The sequence below is a fragment of the Thamnophis sirtalis genome, unplaced genomic scaffold (assembly GCF_051295495.1).
Source record: "Thamnophis sirtalis isolate CommonGarterSnake01/CBP01778 unplaced genomic scaffold, rThaSir2_p1.2 scaffold_1, whole genome shotgun sequence".
NCBI classification, from domain to species: domain Eukaryota; kingdom Metazoa; phylum Chordata; class Lepidosauria; order Squamata; family Natricidae; genus Thamnophis; species Thamnophis sirtalis.
In genome coordinates, this window is record NW_028261381.1 from 95,108,044 (window position 1) to 95,131,511 (window position 23,468).

At 43.0% G+C, this 23,468-nt stretch overlaps 2 protein-coding genes across 2 annotated transcripts in view; both read right to left on the reverse strand.

Moving 5' to 3' along the window:
• Positions 1-23,468, reverse strand: part of LOC148049620 (7-dehydrocholesterol reductase-like) — a 93,495-nt gene that overhangs the window by 45,288 nt on the left and 24,739 nt on the right. The window lies entirely within an intron of this gene.
• LOC148049621 (palmitoyltransferase ZDHHC13-like) lies at positions 9,426-23,148 on the reverse strand. The gene is made up of 5 exons (XM_087704265.1): positions 23,054-23,148; positions 15,459-15,581; positions 14,196-14,273; positions 11,134-11,278; positions 9,426-9,690 (listed from the first exon to the last, which is right to left on the reverse strand). Exons 1-5 carry the CDS (start codon positions 23,146-23,148, stop codon positions 9,664-9,666), a joined length of 468 nt encoding a protein of 155 aa, XP_087560391.1. The 3' UTR covers positions 9,426-9,663.

The following is a 23,468-nucleotide window of genomic DNA, read 5'->3' on the forward strand; positions in this document are numbered from 1 at the left end:
TAACCTCGGAGGAAATCCTGCAGGTAATTAAGCAATTAAAGTCAGGGAAAGCACCAGGTACAGATGGCTTGACAGCGGTTTACTATAAAAACTTACAGTTAGAAATGGTAGAACCTCTTAGAGAATTATTTAATATGATTCAAACGGAAGGTAAAGTCCCTCCATCTTGGAAGACAGCGTTTATATCTTTGATACCCAAAGAAGATCAAGATACTACTCAACCCAAAAATTATAGACCTATTTCATTACTGAATGTAGATTATAAAATTTTTACTAAAATATTAGCAAATAGGTTAATGTTGGTCATTCAACAATTGATACATACGGACCAAACAGGTTTTATACAAGGGAGACAGATGAAAAGTAATGTTAGATTAATTATTAATGCATTAGAATATTTGGGAAAGAACAACCAGATCCCTGCTGCGTTTATATTTTTGGATGCTGAGAAGGCCTTTGATCGAGTTAACTGGCAATTTCTGCTGAAGATACTGCAAAAAATGCAGATAGGAGATAATTTTTTACAGTCAATTAAAGCAATATACCAACAGCAAACAGCACAAATCATAGTCAATGGAAGTTTAACAGACTCTTTTCAAATTGGAAAAGGTACAAGACAGGGCTGTCCTTTGTCCCCATTATTGTTTATTATAACTTTGGAAGTATTGTTGAATAAAATACGGGGCTTGGATGGTTTAAAAGGGATCAAGATTAGGCAGCAAGAATATAGAGTCCGCGCTTTTGCGGATGATTTGGTCATAATATTGGAACAACCGCAGGAATCCAGTATGGTTTTAATGAATACGATTAATCAATATGGTCAAGTGTCGGGCTTTAAAATAAACTTAGGAAAAACCAAAATATTAGCTATAAATATGAATATTAAACAAAAGGAAGAATTAGGAGTGATGCTAGGATGTGAGGTAGTTAAAAAAGTCAAATATCTTGGAGTTAACATTTTAACTTCAAATGGGAAATTATATAAGCATAATTATGAACCACTTTGGCATAGCATACAGACAGAGACGAAAAAATGGGAGAAATTGCACTTATCTTTGCTGGGTAGGATAGCGGCAGTGAAAATGAACATTTTACCAAATTTTTTATTTCTTTTCCAAATGTTACCTATACTTAAAAAAGATGCGAACCTTTTAGAATGGCAGAAGGGTATCAACAAATTTGTGTGGGCAGGAAAGAAGCCGAGGGTAAAGATGAAAATAATGCAAGATGTACGTGAGAGAGGAGGATTGAAACTACCTAATTTAAAACTATATTATGATGCAGTGGCATTATCTGTAATTAGTGATTGGACTCATTTAACCAATGATAGAATATTGAATATTGAGGGACACGATCTGGTATTTGGTTGGCATGCTTACCTGTTATTCAACAAAAAATTGGATAAGAATTTTAAAAGTCATATTTTAAGAAATGCTTTATTGCGGGTTTGGAAGAAATACCAATATAAATTAAATGACAAGATACCCATGTGGGCAATTCCTAGACACGCAATTGAAAATATGAATACAGCACAAAAACAGGACAGAATTACTTACAGACAGCTTCTTACCTCGGAAAGGGGGGTATTACAATTAAAATCTTTAGAGGTATTAAAAGAGGAGAAGGTAGTTCAAACATGGTTCCAGTATGGGCAATTACAGGCTAGGTGGAAAATAGATCAAAAAATTGGTTTTATCCAAGTTGAGGATAATCTGTTTAAACAAATAAGAGATCAAAGCTTAATGCATATAAAGAGGATATATAATGTATTAATACAGATGGATTCGGAAACAGAATTAGTTAAAGATTGTATGATAAAATGGGCTCAAAATATTGAGGAACCAATAATGTTGGATACATGGGAAAGAATCTGGGTAAGAAATGTGAAATTTACACAAGCTCAAAATCTGAGAGAAAATTTTTACAAGATGTTCTATAGATGGCATTTAGATCCTAAAAAGTTGGCTTCTATGTATCCGAATGTACAGCCTAAATGTTGGAGGTGTGGTTCTCTCGATGCTACATGTTATCATATATGGTGGACCTGCCAAAAGGTTAAGGCATTTTGGATAAAAATATGGTGGGTCATGCAAAATGTTTTTAAAAGAAGGATAAAGTTTATTCCTCAGTTATTTTTACTAGGTATATGTACTGACTTTACAGTGGTAGAGACCAATTTGATTCTGCACCTGATAACTGCAGCAAGACTGTTGGTGGCGCAATATTGGAAGAAGGAAGACTTGCCTACAATCCAAGAATGGACATTGAAAGTAACAAACTTAGCCGAGATGGCTAAAATATTGGCATATCTCAAAGATCATTCAAATGAGATATATAAACGAGACTGGAAAAAATGGATTGACTATATACAAAATAAATACGGGACTAAGAAATTCCAGTTAGCCTATGCTTAAGATCAGAAATGTTTTAAACTGTTAAAAGTCAGTTCAGTAAGAAGAAGCTAAGGTCAATCTAGAATGTCATTAATTTCTTTATTTCTTTTTTCTCAATAGATTTTAGACTGTGTTAGTTAAAAATCCATACCGTGTACGGGTTCTGGGAAGTCGGGGTGGGGGAAGGAGGAGGGGGGGTGGGGGGGTGGAGGGAGGGAGGGGCACACACAACAAAAAAAATTGTACTTCAATGTCTTAATGATTGACAAATGATGACATATTTGTGTTTTTTTTAAAGAAAAATAAAAAAGTTCTGTTTAAAAAAAAAAGAAAAAAAAGAAATGCTTACAGAGAGATGATGAGATTCTCCTCTCTCAACCAGTGCCAGTTTTGCTATGCATTTGGCATATTCTGAAGGAATTTATATGTACTGCCACTAAATAGAAGTAGAGGATAGGATCTGCAGGCAGGTTCTCTCCTCTTTTAACACAGAAGTTTTTATGTATACAGACAAAAGGAATCTGAGATGGTATAAAATTTCAGCTCCCATTAAGCACAGAGTAGAGGAGATCAGCTGCATAAATATCTCTTATTTTAGAATAATTCAGACGATGATAACAATCATTTTGTCTGATCTCAAAAAATGCTAAACAGGATTAGAACCTGGCTTGCATTTAAAGGGGAGGCTATCAGAAAATTCAAGAACTTAGACCAGATAGAGAAGTCACAAAACATCCTGGAAGAAGGCATTAAAACATTATTATTGTCATTGTTGCCACAATAATAATAATAATAATAAGCACATCACCACCAGCATTCAAGCACAATATGAAAGAGAGTTTTGCTTACCTTACATGCTAAACTAGGCCATTTGGCATTCCCTTAAGGTGACCAGATTTTCAGATTGGAAAAGAGGGACACCCTTGACCGGGGGGGGGGGGGGCTTGATTAAAAAAATTTTTTTTTGTAAAAAGGTCACCCCGGGACACTGAAGCCAGCATAAATACAAATCTGTTGCCAAACAAAATTTTGATCACGTGACCATGAGGATGCTGCAACGGTCGCTAAGTGTGAAAAATGGTCGCAACGGTCGCTAAGTGTGAAAAATGGTCGCAACGGTCGCTAAGTGTGAAAAATGGTCATCAGTCACTTTTTTCAATGCCATTGTAACTTTGGTCACTAAATGTTTTCCCCCTCCTCGAGACTCCTCACTTCTTCCTTCATTCCTCTTGCTTATCTACCTTCACCTTATCTGTCTTCTGCTCTTTCCCTCTCTTCCTTCCTTCCTCCCTCCTTCCATCCTCTTCTTTCCTCACTCACTCCCTTCCTCCTTTTTTCTCTTCCTTCCTCCTTCCATTCTTTATATGATATAAAATTCAATGAGGGTGAAACACACCAAATCTGGCAAAGCTGCCTTGCACCAACCTGGCCTGCCCATAGAATAGCAGCCACTTTGAGACACATAAACCTGGTCTGAACATATTGCATCACAAAGATTTGCAAAGATCACATTTGCAAAAAGGAACATTTCTTGTAGTAAATACATTTTATAAACAATTTAAAAGTAAAAATCCCCCCAAAATAATAAAAAAGGTATTCTATAAATAAAAGAAATCCTTAAAAACCATTGTTAAGTATTTCACCAGCAATAATTTATACTGTCACCATTTCAAACTATCATCAGAAATACGAATCCGTTGCCAAACATCAACATTTTGATCGCGTAACCATGAGGATGCCACAACGGTCGCTAAGTGTGAAAATGGTCGCTAAGTGTGAAAAATGGTCATCAGTCACTTTTTTCAATGCCATTGTATCTTCCTGATTATTAAAAGTGCAAATTCACTCAGTGTCAATCATGACTCCTGAGTCCATTTCAAAGTATTGTGCATAGAAATTTTAAAAATGGCTTGTTTCAATTTATTTTGGATAGAATCTTTTTTTAAATAGTTTAAGACAATTTAAAAAAAGAATCAACACAGAATAACACTATTTTTAAAAATCATATGCACAATAAATAAAATATTATTTTAAAATACATTAAAAAAATAAAAGAAAAAACCCAGCTCACTTACCAGCAGGCAGGCAGAGTCAGCAGATCTTCGTAGGGATGGATGGAAGCACACAGGGAGCCTATATATACGCAACTGCAGTAACAATGACAATGATGAAGGATTGGATTGAGTTAAAGAATAAAAGAATTCTGATCTTAGAAGGCTATGACCTGCAGGCAGGCTGGCATAATTTCTTATGGAATGAATGACAAACATAAAACGCACAAATACTTTCAAAATCATTTAATTAGAACTTTACTGCAACAATGGCTCAAAATCAAAAAAAATCCACTATGTGAAAACCCCAAATTGGCTATCACCAACAGAAAGAACGACACACCCAAATTTTACAGATTGGAACAAAATTCTAAGATACAGAGATCTAATTGACAGACAGGGAAATTTAAAAACAATTGAAGAATTGGCAGATCAGAATATGAAAGGTGATTGGCTAACCTACCTCCAAATTAAAACTAAATACAATAAAGACACTAAAATATATGGTATTGAAACAGAACCACGCGAATTGGATAAAATTATTCAAAGTCTGGACAGAAAGATGATAGGGAAAATATACAAATTCCTCTTGAAGTATCAAATGGAAGAGGAAATTGTAAAAGAACCAATGATAAAATGGGCACAGAACTTTGGCTATAACATTGAACTAGACAAATGGGAAAAATTTTGGGGAATAAATTTAAGAATGACACTATCAATCCCATACAAGGAAAACCAGTACAAAATGCTTTATTATAGATGGCATCTGGCACCGTCAAGGTTGGCCAAAATTTCAACAAATACCTCGCTAAATTTCTGGAAATGTGATTCAATACATCATGGCACATATTATCATTTATGGTGGACTTGTGAAGAGGCAAAAAAATTCTGGAAAAGGATCAAAAATTGGTTGGAAGAAATAACAAAGGTTAAGTTAGATTGGAAACCTGAACTCTTTCTATTAGGAACACAGGGATCTTCAAACCTGACAGCTTAAGACTGTGGACTTCAACTCCCAGAATTCCTCCTCCAGTCACGTTGGCTCAGAAACTCTGGCAGTGAAGCATGCAAGTCTTAAAGCTGTCAAGTTACAAGATCCTTGCACCCCTAACCCTTTAGGGAAAAAAAACACAGGGATCTTCAAACCTGACAGCTTAAGACTGTGGACTTCAACTCCCAGAATTCCTCCTCCAGTCACGTTGGCTCAGAAACTCTGGCAGTGAAGCATGCAAGTCTTAAAGCTGTCAAGTTACAAGATCCTTGCACCCCTAACCCTTTAGGGAAAAAAACCCCTGGGGTCTTCAAACCTGACAGCTTTAAGACTTATGGACTTCAACTCCCAGAATTCCTCCTTCAGTCATGTGGTGGCGACATCATCTGCTCCATCTTCGGGTTTTTTCACAGGGGCAGGGCTGCCGCTGAAGATGCCGACGAGCCTCCCCACCACCAGAATAACTCCTGCCGCCTCCTCCTCCTCTCTCCGCCCCAGCAAGGAAGGGAGCACGCGGCGACCAGCAACGCCGGTGTTTTTTTCCTCCCCCTCCGGAGGGAAAAAACACCGGCGTTGCTGGTCGCCGCGGGCTAGCCTTAACTCTTCCTTCTCTTCCACACTCCCTTTTCCTTAGGTTACGGGGTGGGAAAGGTCGTGAGAACGGCTCCGTGTCCACTCCAAACACGGCTTCCTTGTTTTTTTAAATCCTGGCTTGTTAGTGGGGGGGGGGGACGGACAACAACAACACTCCGGCCAGATTCACAAGACCCGGGAGTCCACTTGAGTGGGAACGTGTGAATTCGATCCCAGAGATGCGGGGGGGGGGACTTCCTCTGAAAGGAAGCGGACCGGGAAAAGGACCACCAATCGACCCTCGCGCCCCCAACACCCCCCCCCCAGCGGAGAGATGGGAGGGCAGTTTGGAAGACGCACAATTGAAAAGCTTTGCACCATACGCTACTCCCCCCCCCGCAGCCGCCCTCTCCCCTCCCCGGGAAGAGACCCCGCGCCTTTAAAACTGGCGTGCTCGGCCAGAAATATAGCGAGCTTCGCAGGTGTGTGTGGGTGGGGTGGGGGGAGAGATGGAGAAGAAGTGGGGAGGCCCCCGTGATTGACAAGTCCCACAAAACTTTCTTTTCTCTGGCGATGAGAACCGCTGTGTTGGTTGCCATGCGAACGGATTTCTCTCCCCCCCCTTTAAGTTTTTTTTAAAAAACCCCACCAGCGCCTCCTTCTCCTCCTCCACATCTCACCCCCACCCCCACCCCCTTCATCCGCAGGCAGCCAAATTGGGGCGAATGGGGAGGAGGGGGAGCCATGCAAGAAGGGACATTCAGAAGGAAGGCAGCGTGAGGGCGACGTGGGGGAGCAGCGAACTCCGGCGTGCTTGGCTGAAGAAGCCCCCCCTCCCCTCAATAGTCCCTCTGTTGCCTTTCCAGAGTTGGGAGAGAAAGCGGCCTTGGCTTCATTGAGGCTTGGCTTATTCCGGGCAGGGGGGGGGAGAGAGAGAGGGGGGGGGCGAGTAGCCTTTTTCCCACGCGCTTTTTGGGCAACCTGGCAGATCGGAGAAAATTCTCTCTCTCTCTCTTTTTAAAAGGAGGTTGGGAAGGCAGGCCGAGGTTTTTGGGGTCGGCTTTTCCTGTCCCCCTTCCTTACACACGCAGAGCTCTCCCGCAGCCTTCTTAACGCCCCCTCCCTTATGCACCTAATTGTGACACACACACACACAAAATCCGCCTTAACTCTTTGCTGAACTGGAAAAAGAAGAAGGCGCTCCCGGAGCCAAACCGGGCGAGTTTGCAACCAACTTGGGCGCGAGCATTCCGTGACCCTCCCCCCCTTCACCCCCCCCTGCACCCCTTTCCAGAGCGCTGCCCTCCCCCCCTCCCCTCAACCCCACGGGAGCAAAAGTTGCATTCTCGCCCTTGGAACGGATTTCCCCGACTTCTTCTGTCCGCGGATGGGCCGTTTTCTTGGCTTATTCCGGGCAGGGGGGGGAGAGAGAGGGGGGGGGGCGAGTAGCCTTTTTCCCACGCGCTTTTTGGGCAACCTGGCAGATCGGAGAAAATTCTCTCTCTCTCTCTTTTTAAAAGGAGGTTGGGAAGGCAGGCCGAGGTTTTTGGGGTCGGCTTTTCCTGTCCCCCTTCCTTACACACGCAGAGCTCTCCCGCAGCCTTCTTAACGCCCCCTCCCTTATGCACCTAATTGTGACACACACACACACAAAATCCGCCTTAACTCTTTGCTGAACTGGAAAAAGAAGAAGGCGCTCCCGGAGCCAAACCGGGCGAGTTTGCAACCAACTTGGGCGCGAGCATTCCGTGACCCTCCCCCCATTCACCCCCCCCCTGCACCCCTTTCCAGAGCGCTGCCCTCCCCCCCCTCCCCTCAACCCCACGGGAGCAAAAGTTGCATTCTCGCCCTTGGAACGGATTTCCCCGACTTCTTCTGTCCGCGGATGGGCCGTTTTCTTGGCTTATTCCGGGCAGGGGGGGGGAAGAGAGAGAGAGGGGGGGGCGAGTAGCCTTTTTCCCATGCGCTTTTTGGGCAACCTGGCAGATCGGAGAAAATTCTCTCTCTCTCTCTTTTTAAAAGGAGGTTGGGAAGGCAGGCCGAGGTTTTTGGGGTCGGCTTTTCCTGTCCCCCTTCCTTACACACGCAGAGCTCTCCCGCAGCCTTCTTAACGCCCCCTCCCTTATGCACCTAATTGTGACACACACACACACAAAATCCGCCTTAACTCTTTGCTGAACTGGAAAAAGAAGAAGGCGCTCCCGGAGCCAAACCGGGCGAGTTTGCAACCAACTTGGGCGCGAGCATTCCGTGACCCACCCCCCCTTCACCCCCCCCCTGCACCCCTTTCCAGAGCGCTGCCCTCCCCCCCCTCCCCTCAACCCCACGGGAGCAAAAGTTGCATTCTCGCCCTTGGAACGGATTTCCCCAACTTCTTCTGTCCGCGGATGGGCCGTTTTCGCACCTGTGGGAAACTCCAGAGAAAATTATAATGCCCCGGTTAAAGTTCTTGGTGCGAATAAAGGGCTCGTTTTCTTTCTTATTCCTCCCCGAACCCAGAAAAAAAGTCTGGGAGTTGGGAAAAGAGTCTGGAAAGCCGCGTTTGGCTTCCCGCTTTCCCTTTAGGGGTGTCTCGGGCGGCGGGGGGAGTTTCCTTCCTTGCTGGGGTGGAGAGAGGAGGAGGGGGAGGGAAAAAAGGTGTTTTTTCCCTCCCCCTCCTCCTCTCTCCGCCCCAGCAAGGAAGGGAGCACGCGGCGACCAGCAACGGCGGTGTTTTTCCCCCCCTCCTCCTCTCTCCTTAAATAAAATTAAATTATAATAAAATTACAATAAAATTATCAGAATAAAATAATACATTATTTATTTATTTACTCACCACCAGTGAGTAAGCGCAGCAGCTGCAACCCCAACAAGAAAGGAAGACGAAATAAAAATGGAAACTCGCGCATGCGCCCTCAGCTAAGGAGTCCAGCCAATCAGTGAGCTGGTTGGCCAGCTCACTGATTGGCTGGAGTCCAGCAAATCAAATCAATGAGCGGCAGGCTGGGCTGGCTTAAATTTGTAGGTAGCATAGAACGAAACGATGAGCCAGCCCAGCAGCTGATGGGCGGGAGCTGCGCGCGCCAAAAAAAGCGTGCCTTTTTAAAAAGCGGGCGGGACGCGGGAATATGCGTCAAAAGGCGGGTGTGTCCCGCCAAAAGCGGGACGTCTGGTCACCTTACATTCCCTGCATATACTATATGCCTTCTTAAATACTTGTTCTGATCTCAATAAAACTAACATTCTGAGAGGGGGGCAGGTGGCTTCTTAATGCAAGGGTTTCAGACCATTAATAATATTGATAAATTATAAAGCTTGGCTATATTTATTCAAAAAACTGATGAGCACCACAAATATCCATTAATTTAGAATTTATACCATTTATTTAGATACATACATGCATCAAACTTTTAAATCAAGAGTCCAGGCACTGGTATAGCAATATGGTATAATAATATATTGAAAAGATATATCTCATTCTTCACCAGCCTAGTAGCCACTAAAGAACTAGTTCTGTTCATTATTTGTATAATTTCAGTAGAACAAAATAAACATTATATTATAGATAAGGAATTGATAGGTAAAGGTGAGATGAAAAGCAAATCCTACAAGTTAATTCGTGGCAGGGCTGAGTCTTCAGTGAAAAATTCTGAATTTGTGGTGGTTAGAAATTGCATCATTTTCTTGCATCTATGAGCCGATCCTGAGCACTAGGGAAAAAGAAGAGAGACTAATAAAGGGAGAGGTCTCCACTTGCTGACTCTGGGTCTCTCGCCTCGCCTAGTTTAGTTAAATGAGTCTCTATGGTTAAAACTAACTACTTTTTAGTGGATCTGAAATGTTCAGGTTATCCTATGTAAGTTTAGCAGCTAAGACACTGAGCTTGTCGATCAGAAGGTTGGCAGTTCAGTGGTTTGAATCCCTAGTGCCATTTAATGGAGTGAGCTCCCGTTCCTTGTCTCAGCTTCTGCCAACCTAGCAGTTCAAAAGCACATAAAAAAAGCAAATAGAAAAATAGGAACCAATTTTGGTGGGAAGCAGTGGTGGATTTCTGCCAGTTCGCACTAACTCATGATAACTGGTTGGTGAAATTTACTGATCCGGTGAGAGGAGGTTCAACTGGTGGACCCAGAAGTCACTTCCAGAACGCCTGCCCCAGCCCTGTCGCTCGCTCGCCCTGGCCGTCCCATCGCAGCTCACTTGTTCCCCCGTCCGTCCGCATTAAACTAGCCCATCCTGCCTCTCACTGACTGGCTGGAGTCTAGCCAATCAGTGAGTAGGCTGGAGGTGACCCATTTAAAAGCGTGGCACCAGAATATTTCTTGTTTCTGAGCAGCTGTTGCATTGCGCTTGCTGATCGGTCCTTCATTCGCTTCGCTTCGCCTTCCAGCAGCTAGCTGCTTCCCTCAGGTAAGCAACTAAGCGCGAGGGGTGGGTGGGAGGCTAGCTTACGCCAGCTCACAGCACACAAAGCCGTGAGCTGGCGTATGCGACGTGGCCGAAAGGCGCTGGTTGGTGATGGCGCCAGCGCCAGCTCTCGCAAAAGGCTGAAAGCGGGTGGGTGGCAGCGGCAGTGGCTTTTGCACACGGCCACAAGCCGCAAGCTGGCGTATGCCACATGGCCAAAAGAGGGTGGGCGGCAGCAGCAGTGGTGGCATCTGCAGGCTAGCTTTCACGGATTTCACAATGGAAGGCCTTCAGGCCTTCCCTCCCGAAAGCCGCGAGCTGGTATACACTGTGTGGCTGAAAGGCACTGGTGCCAGAGGCAACTTTCGCACACGGCCGAAAGCAGGTGGGCGGCAGCAGCAGCGGTTTTCACACGTGGCCGAAAGTGGGTGGGCGGGTGGCGGTGGGCTACCTTTTGTGAGGGAAGGCCTTTAGGCCTTGCCTCATGAAAGCCGCGAGTTGGTGTATGCCACACGGCAGAAAGTGGATGGGCGACACGTTGGTGGAAGGCTAGCTTTCACAAGGGAAGGCCTTCAGACCTTCCCTCGTGAAAGCCGCAAGCTGGAGTATGCAATAAATATGCAAGGAATCTTTGTACCTGTGCAGTTATAAAATGTAATGTTCATGGAAGTAAAGTATTAGCACATAGGTATTAATGCCTGCTACATGATTAATTACAGCACTGCATAAAGTCACATACCTGACCCTTTGATATGAGGTAAGCCACAATAGGCATGTGTTGAAAAAGTACAGCTAAATGCAGGCTGCTGTAACCTTCTCCATCAATAAGAATTGGATCCGCTCCACATTTTAACAATAATATGACCACAGATAAATGCCCTTGCCTAAAAAGAGAAAGTACTTTTAATTTTAAAACACTTTCTTTTGAAGACACAACAATATTATATTATTATTTCTAATGGAAAAGAAATGCGAATACATGTCAATAAGAGGTCTTTAAATTTTAAAACTTACAGTTAAATTTCAGAGTGAGAATGAAAGATAACAAAAACAAATATATATTAATAATGGAATTAATTATAAATGAAATAATAGGGGGTAGCTCACACATGCACAAGGGGTAGGCATGTGCACGACAGTGCATGCGCACACAGTTTTGGCACACCTTTGATCATATAACCTTGAGATGCTGCAACAGTTGTAAGTGTGAAAAATCACTCCGGTGCATGCCAACTGATTTTCGGCCTTCTGGAGGGCCAGGGGAGGCCGTTTTTGCCTGGGGATGGTAAAAATCCACCCTGTGCAGGGGTCGCTCGCCCAGTAGATCCAGCCGAGACACAAGGAGAAGACTTGGCAAACCATCTCTGGGTTGAGTTTCAGGAAGTTGCCTCTGGGGATGTGGACAAGGCTATGCGAGCTGTGAGTGCCTCCACCTGCATACTGGACCCGTGTCCCTCCTGGCTGGTTGCCAACAGCAGTGAGGTGACACGAGGCTGGATCCAGGCGGTTGTTACCACCTCTCTTCGGGAGGGGTACTTCCCCACCGCGCTCAAGACAGCGGTGGTAAGACCCCTCCTGAAGAAACCGTCCTTGGATCCAGCTGTTCTTAATAACTATCATCCAGTCTCCAACCTCCCCTTTGTAGGGAAGGTTGTTGAGAAGGTGGTGGCTCTCCAGCTTCAGCGTACCTTGGAGGAAGGTAACTATCTTGACCCCTTCCAGTCTGGCTTCAGACCCGGTTACAGCACAGAAACCGCTTTGGTCGCATTGACCGATGATCTCTGGAGAGCTAGGGATGGAGGCCATGCTTCCATCCTAGTTCTCCTGGACCTCTCAGCGGCTTTCAATACCATCGACCATGGTATCCTTCTGCGACGACTGCGGGAGATAGGGGTGGGCGGCACTGTTTTGCAGTGGTTCTCCTCCTATCTCTCGGACAGGTCGCAGTCGGTGTTGGTGGGGGGGGCAGAGATCGTCCCTGAGGCCCCTAACTTATGGGGTGCCGCAGGGGTCGGTCCTATCCCCCCTACTATTTAACATTTACATGAAACCGCTGGGCGAGATCATCTGAAGGCACGGGATAAAATACCACCAATATGCGGACGATACACAGTTGTATCTGTCCGCCCCGTGCCAACTCAATGAAGTGGTGGACGTGATGAACCGGGGTCTAGAAGCCGTTAAAGACTGGGTGAGAGCAAACAAGCTGATACTCAACCCAGACAAGACCGAGTGGCTGTTGTGTTTTCCTCCCAAAAATTTGACCAACATACCATCACTCAGGCTGGGGGGACAAAACTTACACCCCTCAGAAAGGGCCCGCAACTTGGGAGTCCTCCTGGACCCACAGCTGACTTTTGACCACCATCTCTCAGCTGTGACCAGGGGGGCATTTGCCCAGGTTCGCCTGGTGCGCCAGTTGCGGCCCTACCTGAATCGGGAGGCCCTCACAACAGTCACTCGAGCCCTTGTGATCTCCAGGCTGGAATACTGTAATGTGCTCTACATGGGGCTGCCCTTGAAGAGCATCCGGAGACTTCAGCTAGTCCAGAATGCGGCCGCGCGAGTGATCGTGGGCGCACCACGGTTCGCCCACATAACACCGATCCTCCGTGAGCTGCACTGGCTACCTGTCGATCTCCGGGTGCACTTCAAGGTCCTACTCACCACCTATAAAGCGCTCCATGGTAGTGGATCTGGCTATTTGAGAGACCGCCTTCTGCCAATTACCTCCCTGCGTCCCATCAGATCGCACAGAGTTGGCCTCCTCCGTATTCCATCCGCCAGTCAGTGCCGACTGGCGACTACTCGGAGGAGAGCCTTCTCTGTTGCGGCTCCGACACTATGGAACAATCTCCCCATGGAGATTCGTACCCTCACCACCGTCCAGGCCTTCCGCACAGCCCTCAAGAACTGGCTAACCCGTCAGGCCTGGGGATAAGTCTACTTTCGCCCCTCCCGAATGCTGAGTGAATGTTGAGTTTTACTGTTTAATTTACTTTTATTCACATTTCTTTTTGTATTGTCCTACACTCCCTTTCCTTTTTGATTGTAAGCCGCCCTGAGTCCCCTCAGGGAAAAGGGCGGCCTATAAATGTCCAATAAATACCAAAAAAAAAAAAAAAATACCAAATGTGTGGTTGGTGGGCACGGACACAGTTTTTCAGCCTCCCAACTTTCCTGGAGAAAACGGGAAAACCGGAAAGTTCATTCCCAAACCTCCGGTTAGGCCTGTTTTTCTCCCCCCCTCCAAGGCTCCGGAGGCTTTCCTGAAGCCTGGGGAGGGTGAAAAACAGCCTTTCCCAGCCGGCCAGGGAGGCCATTTTCGCTCTCCCCAGGCTTCAGGAAAGCCTTTGGAGTCTGGTGTGTGTGTGTGTGAAAATTCCCTCCCACAGGCTCACACATGCATGGTAGAGAGGTGGCTCGTACATGCAGAGGGGGGGGGTAGCTCACACATGCGCAGCGGGTGGGCACGTGCACAACAGTGCATGTGCACACAGTTTTGGCACACCTTTAGAAAAGGGTTAGCCATCAATGGACTAGGTTTTGCTGATGTTCATTTCTTCTTCTGACAGTTTTCCTAACAACTGAATGGCTTCTATTTACCAGCCACATTTTTTATATATAGAAGTACAGAACTCTAGGTTGACCTAAAATCCCATTTAAGCAAGTCTTTGGCTGTGAGATGAAAGATGCAAATTTTAAAGTTACTTCAGTTTGCCCTAATGTTATCACAATATCAACTGCATCAACAGTTAACTGTAACTATTTAAATAATCAAAAGAAATATTTGCTTCATACCTAATTGCCCAATGAAGTGGAGTTGAATTTAAATCTCCTCCTAGTTGATCCACTATTGCACCTTTGGAGATAAAATACCTGTGGGATAACAAAAGTAAATTGTTTTATAAATGCATGATGAATTAACATATAGTGTTAATTAGAGAGAAATGGATAGAAACTGCATTGTTACCATCTAAGGAAAGTCTTTTACTGTATATAAAGCACACACAGATAATCTTTGCCTACTGACTGTTTTGTTTAGCAACCGTGTGACGTTATGACAATGCAACCAATCTTTGCGTTTACAAACATCACACTTTCCTGCAGTCATATGATTGACATTTGCATGCTTCTCAAGTTGCTTGTAGGAAGCAAAGTTAATGGAGAATCTGGAAGTAAAATCATAAGTTGCATTCACATGATTTTCTGTTTAGTGCAGTTGTCAGTCCCAATTGTCACTAAGTGAAAACTACCTGTATATTAAGTTTGATTGAATGTTTCTTCTGAAACATTATGCACAATATTTTTGGAAATAAGTTTATTTAATATTTAATAATAAACTAATACAGTCCTATAAAGCAGTTTTGTCTGCAGTGTAATAAAAAATCCCTTTAGTATTATATTATTTAATATCATAGATAAATATTAGAAAAGTCACAAAATAATTTTGACAACTCTATTAACACGGTAGTCTTAATAGATTATACAGCAGTACTCAGCTGCTTCAAAACTCATTGAATTTGCTACTCGACTCATTTTGATGCTAAAATGTTGTCCCAATACTCATTGTTTGTTTGATACGTGATGTACTGCAATAGGAAGTGGAGGATGGCTAATAAACACACTGTAATTTTTTTATTGTCACAATATATATACAATATGGACGTAAGTGTTTCTGAAATATACAGCTATCTTAAATTGCAACAGCAACTAGCATCAGAACATTTGTCATTAAGCAAAAAGCAGTTGTAAAATGTCAAGTCATATTATACTGAATATTTTAGCAATGATAATTCCTCATTGTCTTTCCTCATTGTTAACTAAATCCTATCAGTTGTTGGCCAAGGACTCACCCAGCTTGGGTTCTCCCAGCTACAATGCTCAATCAGATAAGGGACTGACTTCTCTGCCCACCCATCTCTACCTGACTACCTGTGCCACCCGCCCCGCTGCTATGTCGACTGCAACAGGTGCCATTACTGTACTTTACTTCTGTTTCTACACTAGCCAAGCCCTTCTTTTGCTCATAAAATCTGATAAATTCATCTATTGACAACTTACTTTACAAGATCCAACCTATTATTGATTGGTGCCCAATGAAGAAGTGTCACATTTTCTTCGTCTGGCTGCCTTACATCATATCCTGCTTCTACCAATTCTCGACATCGCTCTAACAGACCATATCTGAAATAAAAGCATGAATTTAGATGGTTATGAAAAAAATTTGGTTGTTTATGTCTCCACTATAACATTGATTGGAATGTAGTTTTACATGGTGTTGTGACAGGATATTATATGTATTATTTTTTATTGAGGTTTAGCATAATTATTTCTCATAACAAAATTAGCTTAGTTTAGTGATTAAAGGCATTGGAATACAAACCAAAGGATAATGTATCTGAGCCTTGCCTTACACATGAAATAAGTTAAATTATTTTGCAATGGTAAACCACTTCCAGAAAATTTCATGTAGTGTCCATACTTGTCCATTTAGTGCCAGGAATCAAAACTGAACTCAAAGTAAACAAAGTCGCTTTCTTTTGCCTGCCTGAGCTCGCGGCAGAGCTCAGGTGGGCTGCTGCCAGCTCAGGCGGGTGAAAGAAAGTGCTTTAGTCAGTGAGGTGTCGCAGGAAAGGAAAGAATGCCTGAGCATTGCATTTATTAAAGAAAAAATTAAAAAAAGGAAATTTGAAGGAAAAGAGGGCACGTGGGGTGGGGGCATCAGAAACAGAAAAAGAGAGGAGGAAGAGTGAATGCGACGCTGCAGCTTTAAACAGAATGACAGAGTTGAAGTCTCTAAAAATATGCCCTCTACTATGAGGCAGGAGAACTGCGTGCCTCAACTACCTCAGGATTTTTTTAGGCTTTTAACCTTCACTTAACTCTGCTCGAGCGCCTAAAATGTCAGACTAGATGAGGCATGCAGTTCTTCTGCCTCATAGTAGAGGGAGCTTTTTAGAGGCTTTTTTAAACAGGCAGTCATTCACGGTGCGGCAGCAGCTAGCTAGCCTAACCTCAGCACTTGCCTTTTCCCGTTTACATTTTTTTTCCTTTTCATGATTGACAGTGGCGAGGCTGTGCCTCCCCTGCCTCCCCTGATTGCACGTCACTGCCAGGGACGTGCAGTCAGGGGAGGCAGGGCATGCAGAGCCTCACCACTGTCATCATGAAAAGAAAAAAAATGTAAAAGGAAAAAGGCAAGAGCTGAGGTCAGGCTGAACTAGTTGCTGCCAGAGTCACCATGGATGACTCTGCTTAGTGATTAATTGTTTTAAAAAGCCTCTTAAAAAGCACCCTCTACAGGAGGAGGCAAGAGAATGATGTGCCTCATCTACGTCAGGAATTTTTCGGCTTTTAATCCTTGCTTAACTCTGCTTGACTGATCATAAAAAGTCAGACTAGATGAGGCACGTCGTTCTGCTGCCTCCTGTAGAGGGCACTTTTTTAGAGGCTTTTTTAAACAATTAATCACTAAGCAGAGTCACTCTGGCAGCAACTAACCCAGCCTGACATCAGCTCTTGCCTTTTTCCTTTTACATTTTTTTCATGATGGCAGGCAAGAGCAGAGTTGAAATCCTCTCTGAAACAGCTGGAAAAGGTACGTGTGGGTCAGAGGGACGGGGAGGAATTCAAACTTCATCCTCCTGGTACAACTTTGTGTGTGTGTGTGTTTGAGAGGGAGGAGGGAGCATATTGAGACAGTTCTTTAGTTTATGCACTATGTAACACTCTAATACTATGCCTTTGGGTCTTCTGAAATTTTAATTATACAATCATAAGCAAAAACAATGTTTTCAGTAGAATAAATTTCCACTTCTACTTACACCTGCCAGCCAAAATGCTGCTAGTGGTATTGCTAACATGGGCTGAAGAGGAAAACCTAAATTTTCTGAATCCTGGTGCAGCTTTGTGTGTGTGTGTGTTTGTTTGTTTGAGAGAGGGGGGAGGGAGGGAGGAAGGAGGGGAAGGGAGAAGACAAAGAAAAAGAAAGAAGGAAACTTATTTAGCAAAGGAGAAAAACAAATGCTGTTGCTTTAAATCGGAACTGAGCATGCCTGGCTGTGGAATTCTGGGAGTTGAAGTCCACAAGTCTAAAAAAATTGCTGCCTCACCAGCCATAAACCTCACCGCACGTCACTGAAACTAATCAAGGAGAGAAGCAGCTTCCTGAGGAGAAATTTCCTGACACTTAGAACAATTAATCAGTGGAACAGCTTGCCTCCAGAAGTTGTGAATGCCCCAACACTGGAAGTCTTTAAGAAGATGTCGAATAGCCATTTGTCTGAAACGGTATAGGGTTTGCTACCTAGGCAGGGGGTTGGACTAGAAGACCTCCAAGGTCCCTTCCAACTCTGCTATTGTATTGTATTGTATTATAAAATTTTTCAGAAAGATTGCATTGAATGGCTTTTAAAATAGCAGTTCTAAAAACTAGAAAGGTTAATCCAGAATGGGGAGGGGAACTGATTGTCTTTTTCACTGCTACAAGCTTCTGTATTTAAAAACTTATTGCACTTTTTTTCTGTTGGAATCAATTGAAAACATTCCAGCATTTGGCATATCAGGAGAAAGAGAGAGACTTGGTGTAACAGTGCTCTCTGTTGAGCAAGAAAAGCATTGCAGTTTCTTTTCACATGGAATTTTGCTGTTATTCCCAAAATAAAATAATAAAAAGGAATAAAAAGAATATGAATTTTTTAAAAAAGTGACAAATCCACTTTGAAAGGGCAGCCATCAAGCTAGCTGAAGTTGCTCTTCACTGGCTTATTCTGTTGTGTGAACCAAAGTTGAAATATTCAGGTTTTATTAAGATTCTGAAGTGTAAATATAATTGATCTTCTTTCTAAAACTTTTGTGCTTTTAGATAGTCATTGAAGAATTCAAATATTACAGTCTTTTCAGTAAACTGGTTCACGTATAAGCCAAACTATGTTGTTAAGCTTGTTTGTACTAGGCATAGTGTCATTCATTAGTCTAGTTTGTCAAAATCCTTCTGTATCTTTACTCTATCTTCTGGAGTGTTGGCTATTCCTGCCAGCTTGGTGTCATCTGCAAATTTGATGAGTTCACCATTTATTCCCTCATCCAAATCATTGATGAAGATGTTGAAGAGTACTGGGCCCAAAACAGAGCCTTGGGGTACTCCATTGCATACTTCCCTCCATGAAGATGCAGTTCCATTGAGGACTACATGTTGAGTGTGGTTGGTCAGCCAGTTACAATCCATCTGGTGGTAATGTTGTCTAACCCACATTCTTCTACTTTATCTAGTAGTAGGTTATGGTCTACCTTATCAAATGCCTTACTGATGTCCAAGTAAACTATATCAACGGCATTCCTCTGGTCCACTAATTTTGTAACATTACCAAAGAATGCAATAAGATTAGTCTGGCATGATCTGTTTTTGACAAACCCATGTTGGCTTTTGGCTATTACTTTGTTTGCTTCTAGGTGTTTGCTAATTCATTTCTTGATTATCTTTTCCAGAATCTTTACTAGTATTCAGGTCAGGCTGATAGGTCTGTAGTTTCCTGGATGTTTTTTTTCCCTTTTTCGAAGATGGGAACCACATCAGCTCTTTTCCAGTCCTCTGGTAGTTCCCCGGTGCTCCAGGATCTCTGAAAGATGTATTTCAGTGGTTCTGAGATCTCATCTGCCAGTTCCTTCAGAACCCTGGGTTGTAATCCGTTTGGTCCTGGTGATTTGAACTCGTCTAGGGTAGACAGGTGCTCACTTACCATTTTATTCCCTATTTCAACTTGTGTTCCTAATCTGATTTTTATGGTGTTGTTTTTGATAGGTTGGACTGTTTTATCCCTTTGTGTAAAGACAGATGCAAAACATGAGTTAAATAGTTTTGCTTTCTCCCTGTTGCTTTTCACCTTCTTGCCACTTTCTCCCACCAATGGACCAATTGTTTCCTTAACTTTTTTCTTCTTTTTAACATGTTGGAAGAAGTTTTTTTTTTTGGTTATTTTTTACTTTTGTAGCAAGCCTATCTTCATTGTGAGCCTTAGCTTTCCTCACTTCATCTTTACATGCTTAGGCTATTTGCTGATATTTTGCCTTAGTTATGTCCCCTCCCCTTTCCACTTTTTATACTTATCATTTTTGTCTTTCAATTTGTCAGAAAGTTTATGCAGCCATGCTGGTTTTTTGGGGGGAGCTGTTATTTTTCTTCTTCATTGGTATTGTGCTAGACTGGGCTTTTGTAATCTCATTTTTCAAAATTTCCCAAGCTTCTTGAGTTGTTTTCCCCTTGAGGATTCTCCTCCATGGAATCCAAGCTCTCTCTAAAGTTTATTGAAATTAGCTCTCTTAAAGTCCAAGACTCTAGTTTCACTTTGTTCTACTACTTGTTTTTGCATAATGTTGAATTCCAATATTGCATGGTCACTTGCCCCTAGGGTTCCTGTGGCTTCAACACCTTCTATCATTTCCCCTCTGTTAGTGAGAATTAAGTCCAATATCACTGATTCTCTTGTTCCCTTCTCTACTTTCTGGGAAACAAAGTTGTCTGCTAGGTTTGTTAGGAACCACTTGGTGCAGAGTTTGTTTCCCAGTTGATGTCAGGGTAGTTAAAATCCCCCACTACTATCGTGGTGTGCTTCCTACATACCTTAGTTAGCTGACTAGCAAAAAGTTCATCTACTTCCTCTGCTTGGTTGGGTGGCCTGTAGTATAGACCTATGGCAATGTCATTCCCCCCCCCCCCAACCTTTAATATTGACCCAAATGCATTCAAGATAGTTCTCATCATTGTTGTGCTCTATTTCTGTAGAGAGGTAATTATTTCTTATATATAGTGCAACTCCACCTCTTTTATTGGTCTATTTCTTTTAAATAATTTAAATCCTTCTAGCTGTATGTTCCATTTGTCGGTTTCATCCCACCAAGTTTCTGTAGTGGCAACAATATCGTATCTGCCCTCTTTTACTTGAATTTCAAATTCGCTCTGTTTATTCCTCATACTCTGTGCATTGGTGTGTAGACATTTTAGTCCATTTTGATTGACCCTGTGTATACTGTCTACATAACCTGTGTTATGCCTGACTGCCCCTATTTTCTTGCCACTTGTATGATTCATGCACATGGTATGGCACTACTATTAAATGCTTGGTTTTGCTTGACAGTGGGAGTGATAATCTTACATGCACAAACATCTATGTTACATGCACTGATAACCCTATGAATTTTAGATTGCTGGGAACAGAAATGTTCTGTATCAATTAATTCTCTGTCCCTGCTGTTCAGTTTAAATGCTTATCCAGAAAATTTGTGAATTTAATGCCAAGTAACTCAGTTTCTTTCTTGGATGGGTGCAAACCATCTCTTTTGTACACTTTTCATTGGACCAGCTGCAGACATTATGACTAATAAAACCAAAGCCTTTCCTTTTACACCACTCCTTTAGCCACACTCTGCTACACATTGACCCTTCCCTTTTTGTTCCTTATATACTGGTAAAATCTATAAAAAGATAAGCCTACAACCTATACTACTAAGTTCATACTCCAAGCTCTGGAAATCATTCTTCACAGAAAGTACATCTTTTTGGGACAGATCATTTGTGCCAAGATGCATCAACATCACAGTCCTTACTTGCATTCTTGACTATCTTAAGAATATGCCTCTTGTCTCTGCTGGCAGTAGCTTTGTTGTTAGCTGAGCAGAGCTAGCTATCGCCAGTAGAGCAAATTGGACCTCTCTGGTTACAAAGACCACACTTTTCTATGCAAAACAAAAGTTTCCATTGCTTGGATCCTGCAAACAGCTCTCACTTTCCAAACAGTGCTTTCACAATGACGCTATGCAGCCACAAACTGCATTACGGCATTACATGCTTAGTGCAGTTAGATTCTGTGAGATTTCGATTCCTGATAGATAAGGAATTACCTAGCTCCAGTTTGTGAACCCTTCAAGGTAAAGGATTTAGCTTTTCAGGGGTCTATGTAGAAAGCATAGACTACCATTTTGGACTTGTGCAATTTAGGGGTTTATGTAGAAAACATAGAATACCATTTTGGGCTTGTGCAATCTAAGACAGTGATGGCTAACCTTTTTGTTGCTGAATGCCCAAAGTGTGCACGCAAAACCCCAAAATGCAATGTGAGCGCCCCCCCCCATGCATGCACCCCAAAACGGGGCACAGGGCTTCCGGGTTGGTGCAGGAGGCTTTCAGGGCACAAAACGGGCCACAAGGGGGGGCACATAGACACATGCAAACCCTCCAAATGTGTCCCCCGCATGCTCCCCATCCCCCCATGCACAGCAGAGACCCAAAGACCAGCTGGCCGGTGGGAGGCATGCACACATGCTCAGTAGAGCGGAGCTGGGCGATGGCTGGTGTGCCTGCAGAGAGGGCTCTATGTGCCACCTGTGGCACACATGCCATAGGTTCGTCATCATGGCTTTAGGCCAAAGATTTATGAAAACACAAGGAAGAAATAATGTGTGATTTAAATATCTTGAAATTTTCCTATTGGCATGTCTGTGTACTATATCGGGGGTCTCCAACCATGGCAATTTTAAGACTTGTGGACTTTAACTCCCAGAATTCCTCAGTGAGCATGTCCCAGAGTATGTTTCTCCCTAAGAGTTCCCAGAATATAAATGTAATGATTGTAAATAGTTTGCTTTAGCTGGCAAGTTTTCGTCTAGAGGTAAGGAACAATAAAGAAAACTGCTTGGAAGACGCTCAACTCATCTTTCTGGGTTTTTAAAAGTTTGACAGTTCCCTAAAGTCCTATACCAGTGATGGCTAACATTTTGTTGTCCCACACTCATAATGCAGTGCATGCACGACCCCCCCACCCAGCACCCATCTCTGCACATGCACGTACATGCACGCATGACCCCTGCCCCTCTTGCCCCGTTTTGGGCCAGCAGGTCTCCCTCCAACTTCCTAGGAGCAAAACGGGCACAGGGGAGCCGCACCGCACACCCCCACACTTCCCATGGCCCTGTGCACAGAACAGGAAGCATTCTGCCTCACTTTTAAATCAGCCAGCAGAATCAATTTTGTAATAAACCTTGGGAAGTGAAGTTTTCATTTTAGTAAATATAGTTCAGCAATGTTGCAGTTTTGTACATAGGGTTCAGCATTGATTTATAGACACATGAATTTTTAAAAATCTTGACACATTGTCTTTTTAAATATACTGTATTGATCAAACAAAAGTATCATCTGAAATATTGAAATCCCTATAAACAAGGCAGACACAAATCTTTACAAATGTCATTGATCTAATGTCCAAGATTATTATTTTAACCCATCATTCTTATCCTTGTTTATTTCACGATTTTATCACAGCTAATCAAAGAACTTATTCAGACCTTTTAAGAACATAAGCAGTAGCCTTCTGTCTCATCCAGCAGTTTGTTTTCAATTGCACAACAAAATCACAAGTTTCTTGGCAGATGGTCTTCAGAGACCAAGCCAATAGGCAGCACCATATGTTGTAGTTATTCCAAAGCTTAATTATCCATTGTGTAAAGAAATATTTCCCTTTGCCTATCTTAATGCTTCCTGGATTCAGTTTTCATTGGGTTCTACTATTTTGGGAAGGAGAAAATATCTCCTCCTTCATTTTATTCACACCATGCACAGGGAAGCTGTTCTAGTCCCTTGATTATCTTAGTGGCCCTTCACCAACCTTTCTTTAGCTCCACTATAACCTTTCTGAGGTGCAGTGACCAGAACTGTATAAAATATTACAGAGGGTTGCACCACTGATTTATAAAAGGCCATTATGACATTGGCATTTCTATTTTGGATACCATGACTTATTATCTCTTAACATGCTGTTGGTCTGTTTTACATTGGATGCACATTGTATCAAAATCTTCATTGGACTGTTTATCATTACTTAAATATCTTGTCAGTTTATCCAGTCATCATTTTCAAAATGGAATGAACGTTAATTACCATATTTCCCCAAAAATAAGACAGGGTCTTATTTTCTTTTGACCCCCCAAATAAGTGCTTGGCCTTATTTTCGGGGAGATGTTATTATTTTTGAGGTGCAGGAGGCGGCGAGCGTGGTCACCTCATGGCTGCGGCTGTGTTAC

Coding starts and splice junctions, on each gene's coding strand:
- LOC148049621 (XM_087704265.1), bottom strand. CDS start 23,148: ATGGCCTTTTATAAATCAGTGGTGCAACCCTCTGTAATATTTTATACA. Junction 14,274..15,458: donor AATAGGTTGGATCTTGTAAA/GTAAGTTGTCAA, acceptor GTTATCCCACAG/GTATTTTATCTCCAAAGGTG. Junction 11,279..14,195: donor CCACTTCATTGGGCAATTAG/GTATGAAGCAAA, acceptor TTCTCTTTTTAG/GCAAGGGCATTTATCTGTGG.